Below are 12,295 nucleotides of genomic sequence, written 5' to 3'. Positions count from 1 at the left end.
AAGATCGGTTTGTGTATCAACATACCCCATCCCCTTTTTATCTTGAGTCCTACTCTTTGATTCCCTTTGATTCCCTTATGTGTAAACTACCTAAAAGTTTTCATTTGAACAAATGAAGTTATGTTTCTTACCCAAAAAAAAAAAAAAAAACCTGTTGCAGATTGTTTAGCTAGTTTGGCCCTTTCAATGGAACTACCGATGGATTGGCCATTAATCACCCGGTGGTTAATGCAATTACGTAATGCAGATGCCCCAGCTTGTAACAACTTTTCTAATTTAGATATGTTTTCAACTCCACAACCCCCCCCCCCCCCCCCCCAAAAAAAAAAAAAAAAAAAAAAAAAAACGAACAATCTTTTTTCATACAAAACTCACGGTGGTAAAGTGTCAATATGTTAAGAAGCCGCTCTCAACTTCAGCTTATACATCTTCAACTATTAAAAAACCTCTGCATCACTAATTTCATCAAGACGCATTCACACGCGCACACACACACAAACACATTACGTTCACCAAGGGCTTTGATGCAATCTTTATTATACTCTTCCTTCCAAGCTGGGAATTTTACAAAGGCTTAGATCAAACCAGCAGCTTTAATTAACTGCTCTCACCCGCAAAACAAAAGCATCAAAACTGAAAGAAGAAAGGGAACAATAAAAACTATAATTACAATTAAGAAAAAAGGAAGAATGCAAGGAAGCCAGAAGGATATACTATACACCAAGTGAGTCGGCCTTCAAACTTGAACTTTCTAAGTAAATGGCAACACACTTTGAATTCCTCGGATATCTGAAAATTCCACCTTCCACTTGATATTTCTTTTAATTCAATTGAGAAGGCAAAAAAGTGAGCATCAGATTCCAGCAACCCTGCAGAACACCACCATCATCTCCTAACCGTTATGCACAGTTGAGGCAGTCAGTGCCATAGATGGTTTTGTGTCTTCGGGGTTCACAGCACTCAGAGAAACAGTGACAGCAGATTCATTCTTTTCCTTCGTTGGATCCTTTTTACAGCCCTCATCCAACTTAACAGCTTGAGCAAAGCTCTTTGACATATGTTTTATGAAGTTGCCAGATAATGAAACAGGATTCTGGTGCTCATGCATACCAGCAGCTACAGGCGTAAGCATCAAGTTGGATTGCTGTCTGGTCTTCCTATCAAGCATGGCTTTCTCCCGGTCTTCATAGAAATCAAAATCATCCAGGATGGACATATCAGTTTCATAGTTCTTGAAAATGTTTAACATCTCAATACCATGTTCCAACTTGACCTGCATCATTTTCAGAACGGCAGAAGGTAAGCTATATAAATCAGATTAAATAAATAAACAGAAATAAAGTCCCTAAAGAGTTACCACACAGCAATTGAGCACAATGGGCAGGAAGCAACATAGTAATAAGCCCTAATTATAAAAAACAATAAATTACAGGCGTAAAAAACAGCATCACATCAAAATAGATGTCAAAGGAATGAGAATAAACTAGAGTAGTTGTCACAGCATCTCAGCAAAACTCACCTGGGTGGTACATATTTTGGGGGTTGGGGCTTTTTTTTTTTTTTTTTTTGGGGGGGGGGGAAGCATGGAGAAGCAACACCAAAGCACCTGGACACCATTGACTACTATGTAAACAAGCAGGACCACACAAAGAAAGAACCAAAAGTTAAACGGGCTCTCACATCAATTACTCCCAAGTAGTCTATCCGCACTCCATTTATTAGGACCATTCTTAGTCGCACACCATCTTCAATGGGGTGCCCATCAGAGAACACATCAATTACTCCAAACAGTCAATCTGCACCCCAAATATTAGAACTGTTCTTAGAAGCACACCCTAGGTGCCCATCAGAGAACAATTAATTTCAGAACTAACCATAACCTGTTTAACTAGTTTTGGCAAAGAAGAATTAAATAAAATTTCAAACTAACTAGTTTTGGCAAAGAAAGAATCAAGTAAAATTTCAAACATGTTTAGTCATTGGGTGCCCTGTTTCATGTTCACCATGTTTCTTCTTGGATAGGAACCTTGAAGAATTCATTGTTCCCTAAAACCACCTCTCTCTAACCATGGATCTTACACTGCATTGAAGATATGCATGCTCCTAGTGCAAAATAAGGCTTACCTGGGCATGCTACTAGTTCAGCAGTTGTAAAATCTTGGTATGGACAAACAAAAACCAAACAATATTGGGAAGGGAAAGGCATCAAAGCAGAATCCTGGTTCTCCCGAGTGAAGCAGACTAAACTTGGACAACCTACAGATGCCACAAGTCCAAACATGCCCTAGATTGATTACAAGTTAAAAGGATTGGTACTCCTCTCAGATTTGTCGATAACAAATGAAACCATACCTCCTGAGTGTCTCGGCTGTTGGTCACAGGCTTGTTATCATTGTTTTCAAGGATAATGTGACGAAACTGACTATTGGGGACATCTTTAATAAGATGCCACTTGACAGGAAACTGGCCACTCCACTTATCTTGCTGCCAATAATCCACACTCTTATCAAAATCCACAGGACCTACCATCTCGGCCACCCCACAGAACTGTGCACTAGCATTCACCTGCACATAGCCATGAAAAAACAGAATTGAAGTTCCAGCATAATGCAAATAAAAGCACAGACGGCCTTCCAATAACCTGAATGAAGCACATGTATTAATTAAGATGAAGCAGCAAGATTTAGGATCCCTACCCAAGAAGTCATCAAGAAAGGCTATGGTGCCAAAAAACACAATAATGGTAAATTGTCAAGTAAAATACAGGGCTAACATGATTAGTCTAGCTAAAAAATAAAGCTCAAGGAAGAAAATGATGGAACGACCCAGAAAACAGGGAAAAATATGACCCACTGTTGAATGGACAATGGACAAAGCCATTCAACACTGCTTTGTCTACTTTCTGCGGGAGATCGCTGGCCTGATGTGACTTGGTTCTTGGTTCGTTCAACGTAGCTCGTTCCAGCAAATCGAACTTCTACTTTGAGGAGCATAAGGAATCAGTAAATACCTGCCCAGGTTCATGCCCCCTGGCATCCATCACATTTTGTGGACGATTATCTTCAGATTTGAATAGATTTTGATCTAGTATATTCCTTATTTGTGCAAAAATCTTCACACCTCGTTGGCCAATTGGCCCCTTGATGCGGACATCACACACCCAATTACTCGTTACAACCAAAGGCAGAGGCGACAAAACCTTTCGATTTGGTTCGGCTATTAGAAAGGGTCATCTGGACCCTTAGAACCGTGGTCCACACGATGTCTTTTTTTTTTTCCCTACCCTTTTTTACATTAGTATTAGTGGTTGTTGATATTTCACTTTCTATTTTGGTTACTTTCTATTTTACTTTGTTTTCTTTCCATAATATGTAACCAATTTATGGAACTTTATGTAATCAGGATAAGGCCCAGAATTTAGAAATAAAGCTATCTTGATAGGGGGAGAGACACGTACAACTCTCATCCCTCCATCTCTTCTTCTCTTCATCTTTTCTCTTCATTCTTCTTCTTCTTCTCTTTGCTTAACCTAATCACGGATTCTGGAATTCTAATATGGTATCAAAGCCACTATGATAAGGTTAAGTGTTTCTTCCTCTTCTCTCAACTCTGGTCGAATCTTTTCAATTTTTGTTTTCTTCTTACCAGGTCATAGCCACTTACAGCTACTATAATCATGTGGTGGTAACTTCTCCAATGACAAATGTGAAGTCATCTACCATTCCTACTACTAGGGACCCTAGGTGATGTGGTTTCTTATTGACCGAGATCTGAATTTGAGCATGGTAGCCTTTGGTTTTTTGGATCGATCGGCTATTTTTTCGTCCAGGTTATGATGGGTATGATGCCTTCTTATTCTACAATCGATGTTGATGCTGCTAAAACTTTGAGGGATTATTGTATCTACCTAAAGGGAACTCAATCACAATATGGGAAGTTTCTGGTGGTTTGGTACCAGTTTACACATCCTATTGCCCTCTTTACTTTTGGTGGAGAATATTTTTTGGAATTTTCTAGTTAAGCTTCTGTTCAAGACTGTTTGCATCAGATTGTTTTCTTGTTTCCCAAAATATTGAGATGTTGTTGGTTTATGCATGACCAAGGTACTGTCGCCTCCTTCCCTGGGTTTTGATAACCAAGCCTGAACCTCCCCTTCTATTTTTCTATTTTCCTTCAAAAATCTCCAGTTTTTTTCCCCTTTTTACTGCGGCAGTTTGTTTTGCTTTCCTGAGGGTTGAACATTATCACGTTACTTACTGCTTTATCTGATTTCAGCCTCTCTTTGCTTAGCTTCCATAAATACCCCTCCCATTATCCTATATTCCCGCATGTCTCATCATATTCTTTCACTTTATTTGGTTTTCCTATCTATAGTTACTTCCTAAATCTGTTTTTCCATTATTAATGCTCCACCTATTGCCCTTCTTTCCAACACTGAAATCATGCTAATTGTTTCTCTTTCTAATTAGTTTCCCCTCTTCTTCTTTTTTTTTTGGTTATTTCTTTATTTGGAGACAGATTTTCCTCTTACTTTTCTATTCGTTTAGTTCTTTGTTGCAAGGAGGAAGAAGTTTATGCTTGATAGGGGATTATTTTGCATGGTGGATCCCTCTTTGTGGTCAGAACTGCCATTGGACTTATATGTTAGCCATATTATGTGGTACACTCCTATTACATCAGCTCAGAAATCCAAATTTTGAAGATAAGCACTTGTGTGGCCATTATTGTGGAAGGTTCATTAGTAACTATTTGGTCTAATCAACGTGTAGTGCTACAAGTGAGGGGGAGATTGAAGACTTATCTACTCAAGTTTTTTTGAGGAGCATTATTTGTGAAGATTTTTATCCAAAGATTGTATTCTATAGCAACACCTACCTACTTGGTTGGTCCGTAGTAACCCATACTACCTTTTACTTACCTACTTGGTCCACAATTACCTATATTGCCTTTTACCTATCTACTTGGTCTGTAGTTGCCTACACTACCTTTTACTTACCATTCTTTTACCTACTATACTTGCCTTCTTTCGAAGAGCGTTGTGTGGAGAATACTCCCTGCATTGGCATTAGTTGGATAGTGCATTTGACGTTTCTATACTTATGGATATGGTTCATCTTCAATATCACTGATTGTTCTCATTATTCGACGGTTCATTTGACATTAAAGAATTAAAGATTATTTTTTAAGTGGCTATGGATTATCTCATGAGTGAAGTTTTATCAGTGTCAGCTATTGCTATTTGTGCTCAAGATTGATGAAATTCTCAATAAATGTTCTTGTTATTCCAAGCTGAAGCTTTTGATATGTATACTCTAGCTTGAGGTTCATTTACTATTTTAGCTTAGGTTTCTATTTTGGTTATTTTCTTTCCATGATATGTAATCAGTTTTAGGAACTTCATATAATCAAGAATAGGAAGTTCTTCCTAATCCCAGAATTTATAAATAAAGCTATCTTGATAGGGGGAGAGACACGGATAATTCTCATCCCTCCATCTCTTCTTCTCTTCATCTTTTCTCTTCGTTCTTCTTTTTCTCTTTGCTTAACCTAATAACAAATTCTGAATTTTTAATAATAGTCATTGGGATTTTATTTCATTGTAAGGATAGATCAGGAAAGTTATTATTTCAGTTGGGATTTGGGTTCTTTTATTTCATAAGGTTATCTTAGGAAATCCTTTTTATTTTTATAATCAAGCACCAAGGAAACTTAGGCGTGATATTTAGAAAGAAAAAAAATTGAAGTTTGAAGCAGTGGCAGCCTTCAGCAATAGCTCTCCTTTCTCTCTCTTCCATGGGATCTTCTTCTACATCCGGTAAGTTCTCTCTTCTCTCTTCTCTTTTTTCTCTTAGTTGATTCTGATTCCCACTCTCATTAGTCCGGCAGTTCTTCTTCTTCTTCTCTCATCTCCTCTCCTAACTACCTAATGGCAGGGGTCCCTTTCGTTCTGTCGAGAATTATCTCCTATCTCCTTTCTTCTCTTTTTTCCCCGTGTCTCAAAACCTTACAACAACTCTGCTGTTTCCTGCAGAAAATTTTCTTTTCTGCTTCTTTCTTCTCCCACCCGACTGCCAACTTTCCTCTTTTCTTTTACCTGTTGACAGCCCCTCCTTGCTGTCTCTCTTGTGCCCTCTTTCCTCTGTACCTCCTTCTCCTTTGTTGACCCCTACTTTTTTCTGTCGAGCATATCAGTAGCCGAATTAATTTCTGCAGAACCTATTCTCCCTCTTCTGCTCTTCTCTATTTTCTACCGAGTGTAATGCTAATGCAGTTTTGTTTCCAGTACTTTTTTATACTTGCTGCTATAACTATCTTGCAAGTTGCACCCTGCTTTTACTGGTTTTGCTGCCCTTCTTGTTCTTGCATTAAAAAATATATGTTGGTGCCCTCGTTGGTTGGCTTGGTTTAGGAGTTCTTTTCTCTTTTTGTTGTTGTTGTTGTTGTGGACGTAACACTTGCCTCTATATCGAATAAAATTGATTATATTATGACTTTGCTGGAATTTTATCTCTTTAAATGTAATGCCCCTGACCCCCCTTGCCTAGTAGCATGGTTATCAAAGCGTCCGCCTAGGCGCGCCTAAGCGGATGCCTAGGCGGCAAAGCGGTTTTTGAACCGCTTAAATTGTGACCACTTAACTAACGGGCTGATTTCTTGTCGCTTTCTTGCTTAGGCACTACCGCTTTGCTGCCTTTTGTGCCATATTGCCGCCTAGATGCTAAAGCATCTGATTTTTTTACATTTTGTAATTTGTACATATTTATTATTATTATTATTATTATTATTATTATTATTATTATTATTATTATTATTTAATCATAATTTATTCTACAATGCCATATATAAATTTAAATATGTGAGCCATTTCATAATCGAGGCCCAATTTCCAAATGAACTCTGAGGCCCAAAGTGCCTATCGGCAACAGAATGTGAAGTATGAGTCATATTCAACATTGATAATCAATGAATCATTAAATAAATAATGACTTGGAAATCGGAATAATAAGATCTATTAATTATCATGTCGGCACTGTTTGGTTAAAAAAAGGGAAAAATGGATACATCAATTCTGATTCCAATTCGAATATTATTCATGTATATTTAACAAAAAAATGACATTAAAAATAATTTGTGAAATAATTTGACTAAACTATATATGAATAATATTGTTATTCATAATTGTAATTCTTGAATGTTTTTTTATTTTTATTTTTATGAATGTGATTGTTGAATGTTTGTTTAGTACTTTAGTTTATTATAAAAAATATTTGTATAAAAAAGTAGTTTGAAAGTACCGCTTTATTGCCGCCTAAGCGCCGCTTAGTCGCCTAATCGCCAAGACGGGACCCCAATTGCTTTGGTCGCTTTGCCGCTTTAATAACCATGCCTAGTAGTGTGGATTGACCATACACAAATTCTAAATTGTATTCTAGAGTCTCTAGTTATTTTGCACTTTACTTAAATTCTTGATTGCTGAATTTTTATTTTGTACCGTTCTCTTAGTGTGAATCTAATTATGTGTTGTGCAAACCCTTCCCCTAATCTCTTATAGTGTTTTAGTTGGCTTAGGATCCTTTCTTAGAATACCCTAGTTCTAGGGCTGTTGGACATCACCCCCCATGGCCATTGTGTGGGTGGAGGGTCATGACAGCTTGCAATCATCCTATAATTTAGGAAACTAAGAGGGGTTTATGCTGATAACTAACTTCTGTCTTAGTTTTTAAGTAAGATTGGGATTGACATTTCATACAAGTAGTTTCTATTTAGGATAAAGTTCAGCTTGTGAGGGAGTCTTCCAACTCAAGGCACCTTTCATGAAATTTATTAGTAAAGAAAAAAAGGCTTAAACAGTAGAGTTCCAGAAAAGAGTGGGCTTAGTTAAAGATTTCAACCACCGTTTAGTAATTCAACCCCAACTTTAAGTGAGGGGCAGCAAGCCATTTAAGGTTATTATACTTTTACTCAAAGACACTTATTTTCCAACATTTTATACACACACATGCAACCAGTGAGGGAAATCTTGCCCTTGAGAAAAAGCAAGATCTAGCTTGAGATCCGGTATTTTTTCTTGGGCCAACTTGAGGACCAATCTCGTGGGGGGCTTGAGGGTCAGGTTGGGCTCAAAGTTGTTGTCTAGTATTTTAGGCCTTCTAAACACATTGGCGGCCTTAGATTGGTGAGAAAACAACCTTAAGTATGAGTTGTAACTCAACCCTGAGTTCGAAACTGAAATGCTGCAGGATGAACATACAAAGTTACAAAACATGAAATATACAACCATTAGGACATAAAATGAAAAGCAAGTGATAAAATACATCAAATAACTCAAATAGCAACAGAATTCCATCCATATGAGTACACTAGAACATCACATTCTTGACTCTCAAGAATACATCATAAGTTCAATATAAATTATAAGATCATAACAGAAGTGTTAAGTACTATAGATACTACACATTCTGTTGCCAATGACCTTTCCCCCAATGCACATCCCCCAGGGAGGAAGCCCAACATGGGTGCAAGGGGCACCGCCTTTGGCCCTGTAGAGGCCTTATATCACTTTGGGCCTCGGGATTTCATTTGCAATTTGGACTTGGGCCCATGAATAGCTGTTGTGCCTTTAAGGAAGCTGTCAACGACAATTTGGAAAAAAATTCGGCCAAAAAATGAACTTGGGAAGCTATGAGCAAGATGGGAGGTGAGAAGATGCAAGACAAGTCGAGATCCCCACCTCTGTCGCTCGAGTTGTGGGACTTAAAAGGGTGGTTGGACCGAGATCTCGAGTCAAACCAAGAAATCGGTCAAGACTGGGTGTTGTGTGAGACTCGACCAGGGTCTTGTCCCGAGCCTTCAAAAAGGTGACATCTCATACGTTGTTGACTAAGATTTCTTATGTAAAGCTATAAATAGCCCCCAACCAATTAGAATAGGCTACAGTTGATTAATAGGTCTTTGAAGCTTGAGTGCTTTTGTTTGTGATTGTCCTAGTTTGCTGCTGATTGGGTCAACTTTCAACATAGAAGCTCCAAGAGTTGCGTAATCCTGAGGGCAGATGATAAGCCCCTGATTACACAAGTGTATCAACGTAAGAAGAGACAGAGAAGAACAGTAGAAACATTGGCTGAAACAGGGCAGAATATAAATGAAACAAGGGAGATGTGGTAGCTACACCAGCAGCGGGTGTAGAGGGAGGCCAAGTGGCATCTCAGGAGTCGGCAAATACCACCATTCTTATTATGCACTAAAAGACAGAACTGTAGGCCAGATGGCAGCAAGGACAGTGGATCAGAGAATTGAGTTTGTTAGAGGACCAGGGGATGGAAGAAGAATATAAGGGGAATAGCAGAGAAGGAAAGGGGGAGGAAGAAAGACGGAGGATGGAGGTTTTGTGTTGATTATCGGGCACTTAATAAACTCACAATACCCGACAAATTTCCTATTCCGGCGATAGACGAGTTGCTTGATGAATTGGGGGGCGCACAGGTGTTCAGCAAGCTCGATCTCAGATCCGGTTATCACCAAATCCGAGTTGCTGAAAATGATGAAGAGAAAACTGCATTCCGCACACACGATGGACATTACGAGTTCCTCGTAATGCCCTTTGGGCTTTCGAATGCACCAGCGACTTTCCAGGCACTAATGAACGAGGTATTTCGCGAACACCTACGTAAATTTGTGCTAGTGTTTTTTGATGATATTCTTGTTTACAGCAGTACCATGGAAGATCATTTAGATCACTTACGGTGTGTTCTATACATCTTATCACAAAATCACTTGGTAGTGAATCGAAAAAATGCTCCTTTGCTGTCACAACCTTGGATTACTTGGGGCACATAATTTCTGCTGAAGAAGTCTCAGCAAATCCACAAAAGATCCGCTGCATGGTCGAATGGCCACTTCCGAAGAATGTCCAAGCACTTAGAGGATTCCTTGGTCTCACGGGGTATTATCGGCGATTCGTTCGGGATTATGGGAAGATAGCCACACCACTCACCAAGCTGTTGAAGAAAGATGCTTATAAGTGGGATGTTTCAGCTACTACAGCCTTTGAAGCATTGAAGGCAGCAATGACTTCCGTACCTGTACTTGCTATGCCCGATTTTTTGAAAGAATTTGTGGTGGAAACGGATGCATCGGGTGTAGGGTTAGGAGCTGTCCTCATGCAAGAAGGGCATCCTATCGCCTATTGGAGTAAAGCCTTATCACCACGAGCCCGCGCCAAATCAGTTAATGAGAAAGAGTAAATGGCAGTGGTGTTATCAATTCAAAAATGGCGCCATTACCTCTTGGGAAGACACTTCAAGGTTCGCACCGACCAAAGGAGTCTCAAATACCTATTGGATCAAAAACTCGTGGCCGAAGATCAGCAGAAATGGATTATGAAGTTATTGGGGTTTGACTTCGAAATCCTTTACAAACCAGGTTGTGAAAACAAGGCTGCCGACGCACTATCCCGACAATTGGAGGGCCCAATCCACTGTTCTAGTCTATCTGCAGCAATATGGGAAGGTGGAGAAGACTTAGAAGCTGAACTTCAGGCATCTGAACACTATCGGCAGTTGATACAGTCATTACTTAGTGGTTCGACTGCATTTTCAGATTATAAGTTGAAGAATGGGACTCTTTTCTTTAAAGATCGTTTGGTCATTCCTGAGGGTTCTAAAATGATTCCTAAATTGTTGGCTGAATTTCACTCTACTCCATTTGGGGGCCACTCTGGCTATTTTCGCACCTACAAAAGAATTTCAGCAGTTGTGTATTGGATAGGTATGAAGAAGGCTGTCCAAAATTATGTGGCTAGTTGTGACACATGTCAACGAAGCAAACATCAAGCCATGAAACCAGCAGGGTTGTTACAGCCTCTCCCAATACCAGACCAAGTTTGGGAAGATATCAGCCTTGATTTTATCGGTGGATTGCCTAAAGGTCGTGGTGGAGACACCATACTGGTGGTAGTGGATCGCCTTTCGAAATACGGACACTTCATGGCACTCACACACCCATATTCCGCAAGAGATGTGGCTGTAACCTTCACCAGGGAGATAGTAAGGCTCCATGGATTTCCAAAATCCATTGTCTCAGATCAGGACAGGGTCTTCATGAGTAACTTTTGGAAAGAGCTGTTCAGTCTAGCTGGGACCAACCTGAAATTCAGTAGTGATTATCATCCTCAAACAGATGGCCAAATGGAAGTGGTGAATCGCAGCCTTGAGATATATCTCTGTTGCTTTTGTGCGAGACAACCAAAAAATTGGATCACTTGGCTTCCTTGGGCTGAATATTGGTACAACACTACATATCATTCTTCCACCAAGATGACACCATTCCAAATAGTCTATGGACGGAAGCCCCCACCTTTACTCAAGTGGGAAGGGAATTCTTCCAAAGTAGCTGACGTTGACATTTACCTCAGGGAAAGAGATCAGATTATAGCTGAGCTGAAGGACAATCTGAGGATAGCCCAAGACCGTATGCGGTCTTCTTCAAATCAACATCGACGAGAGGTGACTTATCAAGTGGGAGAGGAGGTTTTTCTCAAACTCCAACCATACCGCTTCAAGAAGTTAGCCAAACGTCCAAATGAGAAGCTCAGCCACCGATACTACGGTCCATACCCCATTGAAGCACAAATTGGTCCGGTTGCCTCCAAACTTACACTTCCACCAGACTCAAAGGTACATCCGGTGTTTCATGTTTCACAATTAAAGAAGGTAGTGGGTCTCAACATCACAACTCAGCCCTTACCAACATGTCTAACCGAAGATGGGGAAGTTCAACTTATTCCGCAGACACTCCTAGACATTCGCTACTCAACTAAGGGGTCCTTGGAAGTACTGATTCAATGGCAACAGTTACCCACTTGTGAGAACTCCTGGGAAGATTTTCGTGAGCTCCACAATCAATTTCCTGAATTTAACCTTGAGGACAAGGTGAAACTGAAGGGAGGGAGTGTTGATACGCCCCTGATTACACAACTGTATCAACGTAAGAAGAGACAGAGAAGAACAGTAGAAACATTGGCTGAAACAGGGCAGAATATAGATGAAACAAGGGAGATGTGGTAGCTACCCCAGCAGCGGGTGTAGAGGGAGGCCAAATGGCATCTCAGGAGTGGGCAAACACCACCATTCTTATTATGCACTAAAAGACAGAACTGTAGGCCAGATGGCAGCAGGACAGTGGCTCAGAGAATTGAGTTTGTTAGAGGACCAGGGGATGGAAGAAGAATATAAGGGGAATAGCAGAGAAGGAAAGGGGGAGGAAAAAGAGAAAGGCAAGTTGATCTTGCGGGGAG

The 12,295-nt window shown here is 39.9% G+C and overlaps 1 protein-coding gene across 2 annotated transcripts in view; it reads right to left on the bottom strand.

Annotated features, from left to right (window-relative positions):
• Nucleotides 1-364: 364 nt before the first annotated feature.
• The window catches only part of LOC149018750 (YTH domain-containing protein ECT4-like), a 55,569-nt gene continuing 43,638 nt past the window's right edge, over nt 365-12,295 (bottom strand). For both annotated transcript variants that reach the window (XM_089152905.1, XM_089152906.1), the window contains exons 7-8: nt 2,353-2,565; nt 365-1,273 (exon numbers count right to left, since the gene is read on the bottom strand). In XM_089152905.1, the coding sequence (XP_089009031.1) occupies nt 893-1,273; nt 2,353-2,565 (594 nt within the window). In that variant the 3' untranslated portion in view covers nt 365-892. The remainder of the gene's footprint in view (nt 1,274-2,352; nt 2,566-12,295) is intronic.

The sequence above is a fragment of the Hakea prostrata genome, chromosome 4 (genome assembly GCF_041222555.1).
Source record: "Hakea prostrata isolate BN-2017 chromosome 4, UWA_Hpros_2, whole genome shotgun sequence".
NCBI classification, from domain to species: Eukaryota; Viridiplantae; Streptophyta; class Magnoliopsida; order Proteales; family Proteaceae; genus Hakea; species Hakea prostrata.
Note: the sequence above shows the minus strand (reverse complement) of the source record. Positions and strands in the feature narration are given on the sequence as shown.